The 18,550-nt window shown below is 43.0% G+C and overlaps 1 protein-coding gene across 1 annotated transcript in view; it reads right to left on the bottom strand.

Annotated features, from left to right (window-relative positions):
- Positions 1-9,481: 9,481 nt before the first annotated feature.
- SEC23B (SEC23 homolog B, COPII coat complex component) overlaps positions 9,482-18,550 on the bottom strand; it is a 40,680-nt gene continuing 31,611 nt past the window's right edge. Inside the window, exons 13-20 of the mRNA XM_082252309.1 lie at positions 17,073-17,179; positions 16,815-16,968; positions 14,800-14,877; positions 14,418-14,579; positions 12,660-12,746; positions 12,082-12,237; positions 11,638-11,703; positions 9,482-9,753 (exon numbers count right to left, since the gene is read on the bottom strand). Coding sequence (XP_082108435.1) covers positions 9,664-9,753; positions 11,638-11,703; positions 12,082-12,237; positions 12,660-12,746; positions 14,418-14,579; positions 14,800-14,877; positions 16,815-16,968; positions 17,073-17,179 — 900 coding nt within the window. The 3' untranslated portion in view covers positions 9,482-9,663. The remainder of the gene's footprint in view (positions 9,754-11,637; positions 11,704-12,081; positions 12,238-12,659; positions 12,747-14,417; positions 14,580-14,799; positions 14,878-16,814; positions 16,969-17,072; positions 17,180-18,550) is intronic.

Here is an 18,550-nt window from a genome sequence, read left to right on the forward strand (position 1 = left end):
ATGATTGACTCGAGTATAAGCCTAGGGTGAGAATGCAGGGCGACGGGCATAGTACAGGAGAATGCAGGGTGGCGGCATGGTACAGGAGAATGTAGGGCTGCAGGCATGGTACAGGAGAATGCAGGGCTGCGGGCATGGTACAGGAGAATTCAGGGCTGCGGGCATGGTACAGGAGAATGCAGAGTGGCAGGCATGGTACAGGAGAATTCAGGGCAGCAGGCATGGTACAGGAGAATGCAGGGTGGTGGGCATGGTACAGGAGAATGCGGGGCTGCGGGCATACTACAGGAGATGCAGTGCTGCGGGCATGGTACAGGTGTACCATGCCTGCAGCACTGCATCCTTTGTAGTATACCCACAGCCCCGCATAATGGCAGGTAGTGTGGCTGTGTCTCACCTACCTGTTCCAGAGGCGCATTAAATTTAAAAATGACGCCGCCCAGCGCTGACACGTCATTGCCCATGCGCCGCTCAGGAAAGCTCGTATACGTTTGGCTATTCCCGGGAACAGCCGAACGTGTACGGCCTGTCCCGAGCGGCGGCGCACGCGCGGTGACATGTTGGCGCTGGGCGGCGCCATTTTAAATCTAAAGGACATCAGGCCGGCCGGGGACATTTTTTTTTTGACTCGAGTGTATGCCGAGGGGGAAATTTTCAGCACAGAAAAATGTGCTGAAAAACTCGGCTTATACTCCAGTATATACGGTAATCAGTTTTGCAAAAGCACATCTGGCTTTCCTCCCCTTCCATAGAAAGTTATTTACCATGCTCTATATGGTCTTGAAAAAGGACTGTGGAACTGGGATGGGCACTGTCCTGAATGTGTACAAGATTTGGGGTAATACTTGCATCTTAAATGCTGCTAGGCGTCCTGACCAGGATAGTTTGTGTTGTGCGAGACGTGATAGTTGATTTTTAAGCTTATCTATCCAAGGGAAATAATTGTCCGACACTAAATACACAGAGAAATTAGTTAGTGTTGTCCCCAGATATGGGATACAATCATCTTTCCATGTATATGGGTAAGTATCTTGTAGAGATTGTCTGGTTTTGGGGTTTAGACCTAGGTACAGAATATATGATTTTGATTCATTTACTTTGTAGTAAGATACATTGTTGAAGAGGTGGAGGACCCTATTAGCCGCCAGGGATTCAGACAACTGAGTGAGCATAAGTATAATATCGTCTGCAAAAAGACTGATTGAATGATTTCTGTTTGCAACGCTAAAACCATGAATTCCAGGATGCTCTCTGATGTGGGAAGCCAACGGTCCTATTACCACGTTAAATATCAGGGGTGACAACGGGCACCCCTGTCTAGTACCGTTAGTGATGTGAAAGGGCTTGGATAGAATGCCTGAGGAATCTACCTTGGCGGAAGTGGACGTATCTAATGCCAATATTGCCGATAGGGTATACTGGGGGTATCTTAGCAAAACCCTTTTGAAATTAGTTTTTTGGGGTCACATCCTATCAAATGCCCTCTCCGCGTTCAGTGCCAGGAGCAGAAAAGGCGTGCTCGAACTCTCCGCCAAGTGGATGATATCAAACAATTTCCTGGCGTCAGAGGATTGTCTTTCCTTCGTAAATCCAGATTGGTCTGTATTGATTAGCGTTGCCATAATGTTCGTCAAGCGGAGGGCAATAAATTTGGCATATAGCTTAACGTCATTGTTCAACAAAGATATTGGATGAAAATTTTGGGGCTTGTCAGGTGTTTTTCCTGGTTTTGGTAGTATGATTATAAGTGCCTCCAACATTTCTGAAGCTGCTGCGGTCTCTTCCTATTTCCCCCCCAAACACTTTCTCAAGATAGAGGCTCAGTATGGTGCTAAATGCTTGATAATATTCCCCCCTGAGCCCATCTGGTCCAGGGGATTTATTAATGGGGAGAGTAGCTATGGCTCTGGCGATTTCAGAAGCTGTAAATGGGGCATTAATAATTCAAGTTGTTTCTTCGATAATGTGGGAAGGTTGACACTTTGGAGGAATTCCTCAATATCACACGTGGTAGGTTAGGGAGTGCAGCCATCCTCTCTCAAGTTATATAATTGCCCATAGTAAGAGCTAAATGCATTGGCTGTGCCTTGGGGGTCAAATACTTGTTGTTGGGTGATGGAGTGGTAGATGTGTGGGATTCTGGCCTTTAGAGGATACTCTTGTAGTTTTCTTGCCAGAAGTTTACCAGCCTTATTACCAGAGGAGTAATAGAGCATTTCAAATGCATACAAGAGGAATTCCCTAAGGTTTTTGCCTTAGTTCAGATAGTTTCGTAAGGTTTTTTGGGGGAGGGATTATGTTTGTTTAAGGCCTTAGGGAAGAAATCTCAGTTGTCATAGAATCTAGCTGCTGCCATGTCTCTTTCTATCCAAAGCCCCCCAAAAAAAAACACCCCTTATAAACGCTTTGTGGGCATTCCACAAAGTAAATGGGTTAGAAACAGACGTTTCATTGTTAGAAAATATTCATGTAGATTTTCCTCTATGATTATCCCCATCTGTGGGGACTGGACAATCTTCCAGTCAGGGGGGTATTGGTCATCAAGCATAAGAGAAATAGAAGCATGGTCAGGCCAGGTGATTGTATTAATGGTAGATTTTTGAGCCTTTCGTAGCAACCATTTGTCAGTTAAGAATAGGTCTATGCGGGAATATGAGCCATGACTCGCCGAAAAGTAGTAGTCGTCTCGCTCACTGGCATGGTGGCAGCGCCATACATCATAGAGGTCAATTGTTAGAAGTGTGTTGTTTAACGTGGGTGTTCGTCTTGGTGTAATAGCTGTCAAATCGAGTTGGGGGTTTACCGTAGCGTTGAAGTCCCCACAGATCACAAGCGACCCCTTTTGGACTTTTTTTTACTTTCTTCAGGAGTTTACAGTTTGGATTTGATGGGTATTAGGAGCATAGGCATTCATCAGGGTAAATGTAGTGGAGTTGATGTCGCAAAGTAGGATAATATACTGACCATCCTTCACAGCTATCATTACTCCTCTCTTTTTGGCCGGGATGCTAGAGTTGAATATATGCAGAAAGCTTCTATGAGTGCATTTAGGGGGATGATGCAGATGGAAGTGTGTTTCTTGTACACATACAATGTCCCTTTTGTGAAGATTTGCTTCCTTCCATAAAGATGCTCTCTTGGCGGGATGGTTCAGTCCCCTGGCATTGATGGACAAGAAGTTGATAGCCATTTTGAGGCAGAAGTTGTATATGTCAGGTGGCAGGTGTTTGTGATGTGTACTCACAGTTAGAAGGGTTTCTCTGAAAGTTGCTCACCGATATCCAGGAAGTAGGATGCGTTTGCTGTTGCTGGAGGTCTGCCTGACCAGTGACCATAGAGCTGCAGTACCTTGTTCCATTTCCAGGAGGTGTGCGACAAAGAAAAAAACAAAGCAAACAGGAGCTAAACAAAAATAAAAAACAAGAAGGCAAATAGATAGTAAAAGGGTGGTCTATTAGACCAAAGTGCAGCTGTAAGCTGCTCAGAAATGGGGGTATAAAGAGATAGTTCAATAAATCTCTATCGTGCGGAGGCAGCGGGGTTTAAGGGAATTCTAAAGTCGCTGCAGAGGGAGGCAACTCAAGTTGTCAGGTATGGTTGTGGTAACTACAGGTTGCACGGGTGCTTTCATTCTCTCCACGGGGGTCCTTGGACTGTGCGCCAGGCTGTGCCGGTTGAGGGAGGATGTCCCAATCGCGGAGTAATTGCAGGCCTTTCTCCAGAGATATAAGTAAGGCTTACCCTTCTAATGTATTAGGAGTTTTGTAGGAAACTTCCACTGGTATGGAATGTTGTGGCTCCTTAACTTGGTGACCATATTGAGGTTTTTACGTAGTTGCATGGTATATTGTGAGAGGTCCGTGAACAATTGTAGGTTGTCGTATGGCTCTGGTAAAGATTTCATCATACAAGCCTTTTTCATACTTTGCTCCTTTACATGGAAGAAATGCATTCGGAGGAGCACGTCACGGGGTGCTGGGTCAGGAATAAAAGGAAGGTTTTGGTAGTCTGTGGATCCGATCAATAATAATTTCAGTGGCGGTGAGGTCTGGGAGGATAGAAATGAATAATGCTTCAGCATAGGATTTTAGCTCCCCTGTGTGGACAGGTTCAGGAATGCCTCTTATTTTAATGTTATTTCATCTGGACCTATCCTCAAGGTCTGTAAGCTTGGCTTTAACCCTCTGGTGTTCATTTTCTTGTTCAGAGTATGCATCCACTGGGTCATTAATAGTTTCAGCAAATTCTCCCATTTTGGTTTCTACATGAGTCACTCTGTCCTTCCACTGCTTTATTCTCAGTATTAAATTTCTGCATGCAAAAAAGGATATTAGAGTGCAGTGTACTTCTAAGAGAAACAAGCATGTCTTTCAATGTGGTATCCAGGACTCGTTCATTTTTAGCGGGAAATGCAGTTGTGGAGTCAGAGAGTTCTCTGGTTTCATCTTGGAAGTCAAAAGTGAAGCGGTTTTCTAAATGGTGCTGTGAGTGATCATGTCCATTATAACTCAGTTATCAAGGGCTACCCAGTGTGGGGCTTGTGAGCTTTCACCCTGGCTATTAAGTGACCATGCCTACTGCGCCTGTTATGCCTCTCCCCTGTGGGGATCCTGAGGCTGGTGGAGTGGAGGTTCTGACGCCATCTTGGACATGCCGCGGCTGGGGAAAGAAGGTCGTAAGTTTTTTTTTCGGCTCATGCAAGTCCTTTTTCTTGCAGGACATAGTTTCGATGGTCAGGGAGAAGATCCGCCGGTATTGTTTGTGGGGGTGAAAGATCCCTTGGTCGCTGGTGTATCCCCACTGTCTGTCAGAGCTATCCGTTCAATCATCCATGCACAACAGCTGAAAACCACGCCCCCTACACATTATTTTTTTTTTTTTAATTCAGCTCTCAGCAGGGCCAAGAAAGTTCAGGAGTTAGGAGAGTACCTGAATGGAAGTTGTTTAGGCAAAACTTATGCTCGACCCAAACTGTTTACCCATCCCTTGTGGTGCCTGAACACTGTAACCCCTCACAGTTACTCTTGCTGGGCGCAGGAACAGGCCCTGCTGTTAAAAATTAGAAAAAAAAACAATTGCGAGGGGTTATAGTGTCCAGGCATCACCAAAGCCAATTTTTCTGCACCTGTATGACAAGTATATACAATTTAGGAACAAACTTTGTAATTATATGTACTTGTCATACAGGTGTAGAAAAATTGTGCCGTGGTGGTGCCTGAGCACTGTAACCCCTCGCAATTTTTTTCTAATTTTTAACAGCAGGGTGTGTTCCTGCGCTCAAGCAAGAGTAACTGTGAGGGGTTACAGTGTTTAGGCACCACTGTTACTCTTGCTGGGCATAGGAACAAGCCCTGCTGTTGTAATTTCAATGTTTGTTCCTAAATTTTTAACAGCAGGGCCCGTTCCTGCACCCAGCAAAAGTAATTATGCGGGGTTACAGTGTTCAGGCACCACCAACACCCAATTTTTCTGCACCTGTATGACAAATACATAAAAATTAGAAACAAACATTGAAATTACATGTTCTTGTCATACAGGTGCAGACAAATTGGGCCTTGGGTGTTACTGGTGCCTGAACACTGTAACCCCCTCACAGTTACTCTTGCTGGGCACAGGAACGGGTCCTGCTGTTAAAAATTGGAAAAAAACATTGAAATTACAGAATTGATACATGTGCAAAAAATTTGGGTGTTGGTGGTGCCATAAACTAAAAACATTGTTGGAAGCTAGCATAATCAAGATGCAGGAATAGGATAGGCAGTCTTCAAGGGAATCCCAGAATCCTAGCAAATTCAAATCGGTTACATCAGCATCAGGGGCTTGATAACTGCTGTTCATCCAGGACCGATTTATTTTTATAAATGTCAGCCAGAAAACAGTCTGTGGACAGATGCACTTTTATCCATCACAAAACCTGCAGCAGCACTGAATGCCTGTTCTGAAAGCACTTTAGAAGCAGGAAAGGCCAGTAGCTCGATTACATATTGAGCATGTTCTGCCAGTGGTCCATCCTCAAGACCCAGTAACCCAATGGATGCTCAGTTGGAAAGGTCTCCAAATCTGCTCTTGCCCCCAGATAATACAAGTCTGTCCTGCCCTGCAGACGCTGCCGATGGTTGATTAAACCTAACAGCCCTGGGCGATGACTGAACAATTGTTTAAAAGGCATCGGTGAGCCAGCCACCTTCTACACTGCTCCTCCTTTGACCGAACAAAGCCTCAAACACGTTGTCTAGGAAATGGTAATCTCCCAGTGTCTGGAAAGGTGTTACACAAATTTTTCTTCAACTCTCCATGAGTTAAAAGTGGAACCCACCAGCAAAAAGCATCTAGCACCGCTAGAGGACTCACCCACCGAAGGCACCGCACCTGTATTACCACAGGGGCACCCGAGAACAGAGCACTCTGCAACCTACAGCAAAGAGAGGGAGGGGATCCCACCAGAACTCACCACCCCACCAGAGATAGCCAAGTCTCCACGTTCGGCGTCCAGGGGAAAAGGAAACTGAGGAGTCAGCACCAGGGGAAAAAAGAAGGAGAGGCTCCTACAACCATAATCGCCATCCAGTGGCTCCACTGTCATGGCTGCCACTCCTGTGCACGCTGGACCAACCAAAAATGGCCGGCAAACTACCCAAACATGGCCGCCAGGAGAGAAACCACAAAACAGGTCCCAAAGTAATGGCACTGACCAAGGCAAAATGGCCGCGACACGCGGCGCTCACGAGGCTCCCAGAAGAGACCCCTGGAGCCTAGGCCACAACTCTACAGCAGGAGGGGGACCTGGGCCACAGGACCACAACACTTTCAGCTCCCACCTCATCAGGGAAGTCTGTCCCACCAGCGGCATGTCCGCCCGTTCCCCCGCACGGTAATGTGCTGCATACACCAGCCCACATCCACCACGCTACCCCAGGAGGGGGTGGTGCAAAGATGGCCCACAGGCACCACACAAAACTGAGGGTGGCCTGGGATGAATGAGGGGAACCCCGCAGGTACGACCATCCCGTTTGGTGCCTGTGTTCCCCCCCACCACATCCAGGGGGAGAGGGGGGACATCTTACTCACCATATCATGGAACTAGGCGGGCTAAACTCCAGAGAGAACCACTCACCTCGGAAATGGGGGGCTGAAGGCCAGGAGATACGTTGCGACTCGGACTAAGACCTCTGACCACTGGATCTCGCCCAGCCCGGCAGGTGACTGTAGATCTCTCAGGAAATAATGCGGGAGAAAAAAATGCTATTTAAGAGAAAACCATTGCCAGAACCAAAGATCCCCAGTAGTGAGCTAGGTCCTTACTCTTGACTAGGCAGAAAAAAAAAAAAGGCCTATAACAGGGTGGGGAATGTATACCAGCTAAGACTTCCTATAGGCGTAGCCAAGTCTTTCTTCTACATCGTATTGTCACCATAATACAATTTGTGACTTCATGGAATTAGCTTTAACCAGAAGCACTTCCTTCTCTTTCTGTTGCTATATTGAACGGACTCTTATCCCAGGAGTCAACAAAAGGAGCTGCTGAGGTTCAAGCATAGGCAACCCCCTATATATCGTGTAGCCATGCTAGAATTAATGTGTCTTTAGGTTAAATCGCAGTTTGGGCCATTTTAGGACGCTCCTTTAAGAGTTTTACAAGAAGGACTGAATTCTCCCTAGGAGTGCCGAGCTGGATTATGGGGGGGGGGGGGGTGTAGTTTGGAAGAAGGGCAGAGACCATGAGATGGATGACTGACTTAACCACACTCCCCAGGGAGCTTTGGGGATCCGCAGAGGATCATGGGAGAAGGTATATCTTGGGGGTGTGGTCGGATGCATGCTCTATTGCTTCGGGGACTCGTGGAGTGCGGATGGGAGAAGGAGAGTTGGAGAGAGATTGACCAGGACGAAGGCCTGAGAGTTCGGCCTAGAGTGCGGAGAGCCCATCCTGACTGGAGTGGACGGCGGAAGTCACAGGAAGGTGACTAGTCCAGCGTGAGAGCTGAAGGAACAGCGATTGGCGCTGAGAGAGCGGCCTAGCATAGTGCATACTGAGGGTCTTTCCTGCGACGCAGCATCAAAAGGAGCAGTCCTGCGGGGGGACAAGAGGGTCACTCGTGGACACCGATGTTGCATTAAAGTGCCTGGTGACCTTTGGGAACCGCAAGTATATATTTGCACACAGAATACACTGCCAGCAGTTAGGAACTCATTAACATCTGTAACCTTGGATTACAATTATCACCTGAAGAATGATAAAGAGCTCCAACTGCCGGCGAAGAAGAGCAAGGCCTTGCTAGCATAGAGACTACACGTTCTTTAATCCTTAAAGGAGGCCCCCTGTTCTAGAATATTTCTGTCAGTCGATTTAGACTATTTAGCTGAATAGGAAGAAGCAGATTATAGTTAAGGTTACTATAGCTGAGTCTCACTATAGAAGTTATAGCAGTAATACATTATAGTCACTCTCACTTCGTATAAATAATATATATATATTTATTGTTGAGTGTTTGACATATGCTGGTGTTGGTCTCCCGGGTTTTGCATATATTACTGAGATTTGGAAGATTGACACCATACCTACTACCACCTGCAGATTTATCGTTTATTATCTGTATGCCTGTTTCATTTGCTTTATTCCAGTAAATAGTTACACTGGTATCTGAGTGTTGAGAGTAATTTTACACAACTTCACAGAAAATGACAACCTGTAGTGCCTAGCGGGTCAGATGTTTTTCAGGGTCCAGGGAGTGCAGAGGATGTTGCATTACTCAGAAGCCCCCAAGGGGGTCGTGCTACAATTGGATCATACCAGGTGCCGTGTTTCTCCTTTCTTGTTGCAAGTCTTTCTTCTGCCTAGTGTCCTACTCCTGTAGGGGGTGGTATAACCCTATGGTTGTGAATATGGAGCACTGTGTTCGTCAATGAACGATAGAGAAATACATTTTTTTCACAAATTTGTTTGTTATCTTTGTTTTTTATATACTGTCAACAGAGCAGTACAGCATCACCATATGACTGGTGTGGCGATGATCAGGGATAATCACAACTTTCACAGATGCACTGTGATTGGCCCTATCTGTACCATGTGATTACCATGACCAATCACAAAGACAAACATAATAGTACACAATGAATGGCTATGAATGAAAACCATGAATTGTGTACAACGGTCATGAAATCTGCTGTGATTGGTCACAGCAAATCACATGGTACTGGTAGCAGCCTGGATATAGTGTAAATATAATAAAATAGACTCAAGTTGTAGGAGAGCTACAAGGGTGAGGTCTGCTCACTGACCTTCACTGCAATAGAAATGATATATATACCTGTGCTCAAATCTCAATAGCTTATACAAAAAAAAAAAAAAAAGTCTGTTTTTCACATTAGAATTTAGTATGAGTTTGGTTGTACAGCTTATGCAGATGAAAACATATGGAAAACATTATTATCAAAGCATTCTGAATATGTACAAATCATTAACATTTTAAACTAATTATGTTGTAAACGACACAAACAATAAATTAAAACCTAAGAATGCTACAATGAAACTGTGCCGCCTTCTTTAGCTTTAGGTAAAACTGATTAGTTGTCTGAACTACAGCGGGGAATGTTTTTCTTCTTTTCTAAAAAATGGTGGTTCGTTGCACAGATGTTGATAAAACACTTCTGTCTTGAAGGAAATTAGGATGCAGTAGAAACTGCTAACTTTTTCAAGTGATCCATAAAAACTTGTAGACTGACATCATCGGTAAGGATTGGTGCTCCAGATTCCTAGGGAAGGAAAAGAAAGGAGGTCTGTAAATAGAAAGATCTAGAAACAAGCAGCACATAAGGTACACCGATTAGTCTGTTCAGACTTTAGTGAGAAAAACGGGTAGGTAGAGAATGTAAAACTGTATGAAACAACGTTTTTATGTAATTTTCTTCTACATATCCCTATACTGGCCATGTATTAAAGATGGCTGCTTATACCTGCAGCCTGTGCTCTACCTGAACCAGGCTTTAATTATTAGGCAGTGGCTACAATTTCTGTAGTGTCCTATCTTACCCACCCTTCCTGCCTTCCATATATTCCTAATGGATAATGAGGCAGTCTGCTATAGTGATGGCTCAATAGCAGAGAGGGGTAAGAGAGAGCAGGCAAGCTTTGACCTTACCAGAGTCGGTGCTCTGCCAAAGCAGAACAGCATTTGGGCAAAGCAGGGAGACTGACAGTTGCAGCAAACACCTCTAGGGACCAGCACTGCATACTTGTCTGCATTTTTTAAAAAGGACAATCATTTGAATAGCTTTGGAATATTAAACACACACACACACACACACACACACACACACACACACACACACACACACTGCATTTTACAATTCAACTGCAGAAAAGTCTACACAAATTGCTTAAAGCGGTTGTATCCCGCTTTTTGACACTTTTACCTACAGGTAAGCCTATAATAAGGCTTACCTGTAGGTACAAATAATATCTCCTAAACCGGGGGACCTTCAATTAAGTTGCCGGGAGCTTGCCGGAAAAATCACTCCCGCGCGCATGCGCGGGAGTGACGTCATCGCGGCTCCGGCCAATCAGCGCGCTGGAGCCGTCTCTTCCGGCCAATCAGCGCGCCGGAGCCGCCGAACCCGGAAGAGACGACGAGGGATCATGGCAGCGCCCGCATCGATGTCCGGGGGTCCGTGTCGGGGGTTCGTTTTAAGGTAAGTTACACTCTAGATAAGTGATAAAAAATGGCTACCTCCTTTTGTTCCATCAAACCATACGAAAGCAAGCTAGAGAGGGTGTGACCATATAAGTGTAAGCAGTTTTAATAAATAAAAATCAAAATAAAACAATGCACTCACTGCATAATAAATTCGGTCATCATTTCATAAAGGTGTAGGATGAAGTCATCTGTGAAGCTGCTCTAATATGCAGAGCTCAGCAAGTGAATGCAGAGCTGTGCTGGAAAGCTGCTGGTTAGACGGAAAGGACTGCAGTCAAGTTATAGGCTGGAACGCACACTCTCCCAATAGGCACAGCGGCTTCCAGTAACTGCAGCCAGCTTGGCTGGGATCGGCTTCATTCAAAGGCGTCGATGACGTCACCATTGACATCTCCAAGTGAAGCCAATTCCAACCAAGCTGGCTGGCAGCTACCTAGAAACCACCAAGCTGACTGTGAGCCTACAGCTTGACTGCAGTCCTCTCCTTTTAACCAGCAGCATCCGGTACAACTCTGCATCCACCAGCCGCTTGCCTGCTGATCTCTGCATTTTAGAGCCACTTCACAGGTGACTTTTTCCTACACTTGATATGCTGACCTAATTCATTATGCATGGAGTGCATTATTTTTATTTACATTAAATAAATAAGCTTACACTTACATGGTGGTGCCCTCTCTTGCTTAGTTTGATATGTGCATTAGGTCAACTCGGGACCTGATCCAGGGTCGCAGTTACCACCATCAGCAGTGACTGTAATTTTATCTTCCGAGTCCTATCTTTTCTGGGGGATCCAGCAGCACTATAGTCACAGTTTCCTGCATACCTGAATACTCACCACATGCATACACATGTCAGTTTTCAACCATCTACACTGGCATGTGGTTAAAATAACCAAGAAAGCATTATTCTTTCACAACATATGAACTTTTGTAACCTAGCTTACCTGTCCCCAGTTGTACAGATTGTTGTGTGTCTGTGATGGGTTCACTTTGGACAGAAGGAATCTTGCCTAGAAAAAAAAAAAAAAAAAACACATGTAACAATATTTAACATGTGAAGATTTGTAGTTTCACAATAAGAAATTTCCACACGGGGAAAATTTATATTACAGTTCATGCAGGCTTAAAAAAAAAAAAAAAAAAAAAAAGGGGTTGCAACAGTCTGACAACATGATTTTATCAGAATTGTATCATGCATGCCAAACTGCAGTCAGTCAGGATGAGCCAATATGAAGGCAAGGATTCAAATTATTAACCATCTTTGTGAATGTGGCACTTCTAGTAATGGCCATTCTGAATAGACTAATAAACGTTCAGGCAGCAAATCTATTTCTTGCTATAGAAAAGCCCTTTGCAACTCAATGCCAACAAGACAATCAGAAACTTACCTGGCTGCCTCCATGCTCTGTATTGATGTAACGAGGCATTGGAAATCTGCTTTGTAAGATTTCCTGGGCATCATCTAGTGGTGCCTGGAGAAGGTGTTTGAAGTTCTCATACTCTGGCATGTCCTGGTAGCCGGCTTTACGCCACTGCGCAATTGTCTGTGAAAATACCATACCATAAACAAAATAAATGGTAACAGATGGTAATATAAAAGCACCAAAACCATGTGACCTACCAGTGAGTGTAATGTATGTTTTTTTATGGCTGTACAGTATTTAGGAAAAAAACATATACATCAGTATCAATGAAGCGATACCCAACATATTTAAGGGGCACAGAGTTAAGAAGCATTTTATGTTCTTAGTTTAAAACCTTACATCAGAATACAACTCCGCAAGCTTATTTAATTAAAGCAGAAGTGCTTAAAATGCCCAATGGAAGATTCCAGTACATGTTCAAACAATAAAGATGTGCAATCTGGAGACAATTTCTTAAAAGTGTCCACTAAAAATTAAATATCAGTTCTAGGGGGCCTGTGTATAGCTGTTCTGCATCTAGTTATTTCATTCTACCCGCTTACCTCTCCAAGGTAGATAACAATCTGGAAAAAGGTGTCCATAAGCAGAATTCTGTCTGGTAAAATACTACTGCTGTCCAACAGCACAGGCTGAAAAAAAAAAAAAATGTAACAGGTGAAAATATGTATGAAATGCAATCTATTTGAGGCGCAACGATGCACTTCTTGCAGAATCACGCAATGCCAAGTCAATCCACAACCAGCTGATCGAAAAGGCATTTTGGATATAAAATACAGTACTAGACACAGAACATCAGATCATCTTTTAAACCCAAAAACAAACATTTATTATATTGCAGCTTACCAATTCTTAGATGTGATGGCTGTATTAGTTTTTATTTTAAGGTTTGCTTTCTTATATTTTCATCTGGTGATCCAGCCAGCGTGTTTTTCTTTTTTTTTCAACAGAAAAGCTCTCTTGCAGTTGCAGAAATTAGAGACTATTTTACACTGACATGGATGCTTAAAATGATCAGCTTTTATGTTATCCGGTTGCCGACCGCCGCAAGTACATATACTGCGGCAGTCAGCCCCAGCCAGGCAAAGTGACGTATGGGAACGTCACTTGCGAGCCAATAGCGGGCGAGCGCGTGCCCACGGAGGCGTGCGCCCGCCTCGGCTCGTTCCCTAGGAAGTCCGTGCGTGTGACCGGCAGACCAGATATCCGCAGGTCACTCGGCGATTGTCGGTGGAGAGGGAGAAAGGCAGGCGGCTAATGTAAACAAGCCGCCTGTCATTCTCCCCTGTGTAGGAATAGTGATCATACGGTTCTACTATGTAGGACCGTTGATCACTGTTCCTACACCAGTAGCCATGTCCAATCACAGTTAGAAGCACGCCCCTAGGGACACACTTAACCCCTCCTTCCCTGCCAGTGTCATTTTGCAGTAACAGTGCATATATAGCACTGATTACTGCAGTAATGTCACTGGTAACCCCAAAAGTGTCAAAAATGTCAGTCAAGGGTCTGATCTGTCCGCCGCAATGTCGCAGTACCGCAAAAACACCAAAAACGACAAAAATCTTTCCCTTAGCTAGTAAACACAATAACTTTTGCCCAAACCAATCAAAATACGCTTTTTGCGATTTTTTTTTACCAAAAATATGTAGCATAAAACAAATTGGCCCAAAATGTTAAAAAATTTTGATTTTTAAATTTTTTTTTTTGGGAATTTCATATAAAAAAAAATATGTGAAAAATATTGTTATTTTTGCAAAATTGACGCTCTTTTTTTGTTTATAGCGCAAAAAAGTAAAAAAATCACACAGGTGATCAAATACCACCAAAAGAATGCTCTGTTTGTGAAAAGAAAAAAAAAGGACGTCAAATTAATTTGGGTACAGCGTCGCACAACCGCGCAATTGTCCGTTAAAGTCACGCAGTGCCGAATCGCAAAAAAAAACCCTGGTCGGAATGGGGGTAAAATCTTCCGGGGCTTAAGTAGTTAATCCTATATGCCAAAAAAAGGAAAAAACGTTTTGCTGTAACTTTTTATACTATTAGGTATTCGTTTGAGTTCAGGTTGAAATTGTTATATAACACTACCTCCCCCAAATGACAATGCTGCTGCCAAAGGTGCCCCCTGTGCTCCTTCATCCAGAGTGTGGGAACTTTATTACAGGAGGTGTGGTACTGGCCAGATCACTAGGTGAAAACAGGGGCAAAAAAGCAAACGAATGCAGCGATCACATCTAATGACTGGTAAGCTGCAATACCATAAATTTATGGTTTTTAATACCGCTTTAAGGTTATTTTCTTACCTCTGGTGGTCCATAGAAAGAATACGAGTAGAGGATAGGCTGGATCATGATAAGGGACTGGGTCAGGTCTTGTCTAGCAAAGTGATGTCTGTAGTAAGAAGACTCATCTGGGCTGTTATTGAACACTTGCAGGAAGGGTGATCTTCTCAAGTGGAACATAAACTGTCAGTTTACAAAGATGACAGAAATGAACATAAATTAGAATGTGGTCAGAGAAGCTTTTAAAAAAAATGATATATTTAAATTTATTTTTCCTCCCAACACAGTTTAAACCATCTGTATAAATGCAAATTCAAAGTATTACCAAATGAAATGAATACTTTCTGAGTGTGTCATTGAAAGTATTACCAAAGTCATATGTGATATGCTGAATTATTCTTACCTGTGGATAAAGAGAAAAGGAGTCTGACAGTCTGAAGGAGGTAGGGTCATCCTTGTTGTACTGTCCAAATTTCTGGCACTATTAAAAAAAAAATGCAAGTATGCACATAAAACAATAATGCAGGAATTACATTTTAAATGCTGCAGCTGTGAAAATGTATGTGAAATTATGCCTTATGAAATGTCTAGCAGAACACACAATGCTAAAGATGGCAGGGTTATTAGGGCAAAAACAAAAAACGGTCTTTTATAAAAGTTAAAGAGAATGTTGAACGGTTGTGTACTTATCTTTTTTTGTATCACTTTCTCCTGTGCTTTCTCAATGAGATCTGGACATGTCACATCCCCCTCAAAAGGGCTTAGTCAACATTTTTAACAAAGCCTCAAAGCCATCTCCATTTCAAGTGCTACCAACCAATGAGGTCATCAGTCGCTAAGGACAGGTCAGCCAGCTGTACAGCTTTTAATTTTGCCAGCAATAGTACAGATAACCGCATAGAGAAGAGACCGGGGGGGGGGGGGGGGAAGGAGCGGGATGTGCTCTTTCCCTCCTCTCTGTTCATAAAAGGGTTCCTTTGCCAGAAAGAGAGACAGACTTCCTGATCATGTGATCACTGTGATTGACCATTAGTGTTCACATGATTAGGATCCAGCTCCACCGAAACCTGTTCATAAAAAGAGACCAGAAGCTGTGTCTAACAGCTGTCTCACTGTGCTGGAAGCATGCAGCTCTCAGCACAGAAACTTTGGCCTCCATTGATGTATATATACAGAGGGTGAGCTTTAAGGCTTACCCGTCCTGCTGCTGCACATGTTCCTGTTACATAGTCAGCAACAGTTTAATTTATTTCAAATAAATATTTTTAGTGGTATATGGCATTTCTTTTAAAATTCCTACACTAAAGTATTTAATCAGGCCTCAAAGAGTAAGTCAATTTTACTTAATTGAAAAAAAAAAAAAAAAAAAAACTGTCCCCTCTGGATGATGATGTACATTGCCAGGATTTGAAAAATGAAAAAAAGACCCCACAAAACTTGCAGCTTCAGTTTTTTTTTTCTGCTCTGAATATATAGCCATTTGTTTCACCATGTCCTTTGCAGACTAATTCTGAATAGAAGGGTCTGGTTCGTTATACTCCCCTGGTACACTCCAAGTGTTCTAAAAGAGAAAAGCTGCAATGTCTACATGCATTTAAAAGTAGTATTTCAAAAACAGTAGTAAAGTCTGAAGAGGGGGGGGGGGGGGGGGGACATCCCTCTGCAAGTTGAGGGTAGAATATGCTAGTAGGCATGGCATTCTAGCACATTATGAAAGACTTACCATAAAATGAAGCCCTCCAGCAGCTGGATGTCACTGCTGACAGGGCTTCCATCTTCACTACCTCTGACCGATTGAATGGCCGAGCTGCGATGACATCACTCCCACGCATACGCACTGGAGCCACGATTAGGGCACAACGCTCTGAAGGGACGGCATACTCCGTATACTGTTCCTTCAGAGCACAGTGAGCATGTGACAGTGATGTCACCAGCTGCAGAAATAGTGAACATCTCCTACACATTGCTCGTTTTGGAGATATCCCTTGTACCTTCACGTAAGTTTTATTACAAACTTACCTGTAGGTAAAAGTCACAAAGTGATGTTTACTACCACTTTAACTCTTGGGCAGTATCCCAGCAAAACTGAAGTTCCTTTTGCAGGAGGTGACTAAAATTTGACTTCCATCGTCATGCAAACTTCTGGGAAAATCAGCCAGCCAATCACACAAGTGTGACATAAATTTTTTGTTGGGTGTTCCATACACCAACAGTGTACAGAAAGATTCCAGGTTGCAAGAGTAAATTAAATTTAAATCAGAAAATTACAACAGCTGCAGACTTAATGGCATTAAAATGTACCTTTCCATTTCAATTATGATATGGCTTACACCGCAATTGAATATGCTCCATTTGTTTTATTTGCTATATTTTTTTTCCATGAAAGTGGTGTTATCCTTAAAACATCAGGGAACTTACAAGTCGGATGAGTTGTCTGTCCAACCATCGAAGCACATCTGGCCCTTCCTCTGTTTCTGCTCTGTACACTCCCAGGCGAGCCATTAGAACTGCAGCAGCTTCTTGATCGAAGGCTGCCTCTATATGCTGGAGTTGTGTTTGAGCATCTGCCCAGCTAAAGGTGGAAACAAAGGTGTGAAATGAATGTTTTGCGCACTCAGTAAAGCAGGCAGCAGAATGAAATTAAAAAAAAAAAAAAAAAAAAAAAAAAAAACTTACTTCCTGGCGATAGTAGTGACTCTAATGCGTTTCTGTGTGCTGGAATGCTGGTATTGTGTGACAAACTGAATGGCTCCACGACCCCCTTGAGGGATTGGTGCATTGTGCTAAAAAGAAAAGTCGGATTCACAATCATTCCCAAATAACTATAACTGTACTAGATCAAACATTGAAATTCCCTTTAAGCCTTTCAATGTCAGGTCAACAAACTTGAAGTCTGCCTAAAATAGTCAGGGCAGGTAAATTGACTGATCTCATATTTTTCGATTTTAAATTCCAAATACATTCTCACACCTTTTTCACCCCTCATAGTCCTGTACCATTAGCATACATTATGTGTTTTTATCTATCTGTGCCCTCCCAACCCGGTGCTGTATGGCAACAAACATGGGTTAAGTCACACTCCTCATCAGAGGCATCCTCATGCAGACTTGAAGTTCAGAAGAACAGAGTGGGATGGTCTGAACAGGTCTGTTAACCCATAAGCTGCACCGGGTAGAACAATCAAACTCTGGTGCCTATTAGACTGTACAGTCATATTTAGACTCTGCACAACTATTGTAACAGGAAAGTGTGGGTACGATTATAAAAATGAAAGCTGCAAGTACAATGTCTATCTGACTAAAGTACATCATATGGCAAAATTACGGCATTTTGTACTTAAAGTATAACTAAAAGGGAAAACTTTTTTTTTTTTTTTTTTTTAGTTTTAGAGTGGAGAGGCATTAAACACCTGTCAGTTTTTATTGACATTTGTGACCCCATAAGGCCTCTTGCACATTGCAGCTTAAAAAAGCTTTTTTTTTTTTTTTTACTGAGCTAAAATACAGCACATTATTTGTAATGCCTATACACACAGGCCCATAAAGATGCATTCATCAGTAAGAAGAAAAAAAAAAAAAAAAAAAAAAAAATCGGCATTTTTGTCAGTAATTTACGCCTCGTGTGCATAATATGTGTGAATGCATGCAAAATGTCAATTTGCACATTGTACAGAATTAGAATAAGTTTGCATATACGTGAAAATGCATGCAAATACATACAAAAAAAATTTCTTGAAAGTAAGTCTGAAAATAGTAGATGCTTAAAACAGGAGTATCATATGAAAGAGGCCTTAGGGAGATTCATCCTCCCTATTTGTCCTCTTTACCATTATCATTGACTGTTAAAGTAAAATAAAATTCCAAATTTTGGGTTGTCCCCAGAAAAGTAATAGAGGGGAAACCTTCCAATAGGGACACTGGTTCTGGTGACCTGGGGGTCTCCAAGGAATGCTCTTAATTTTCAAAGATTTCCTCTCACTTCCTGTTTGGTTATGGGACAGTGAAGGGCAATCTCTGCAATGGGACACATGACAAAAATCTGACAGGGGTTATAACCCTTCCTTGCTCTATCCAAAAGTTAAAAAAAATAAAAGGTTTTGCCTATAATTCTACTTTAACTTAAGGATATCAACCTATACTGAAAACATACAGATA

This window comes from Pelophylax lessonae (assembly GCF_965119305.1).
Source record: "Pelophylax lessonae genome assembly, chromosome: 3".
NCBI lineage: Eukaryota > Metazoa > Chordata > Amphibia > Anura > Ranidae > Pelophylax > Pelophylax lessonae.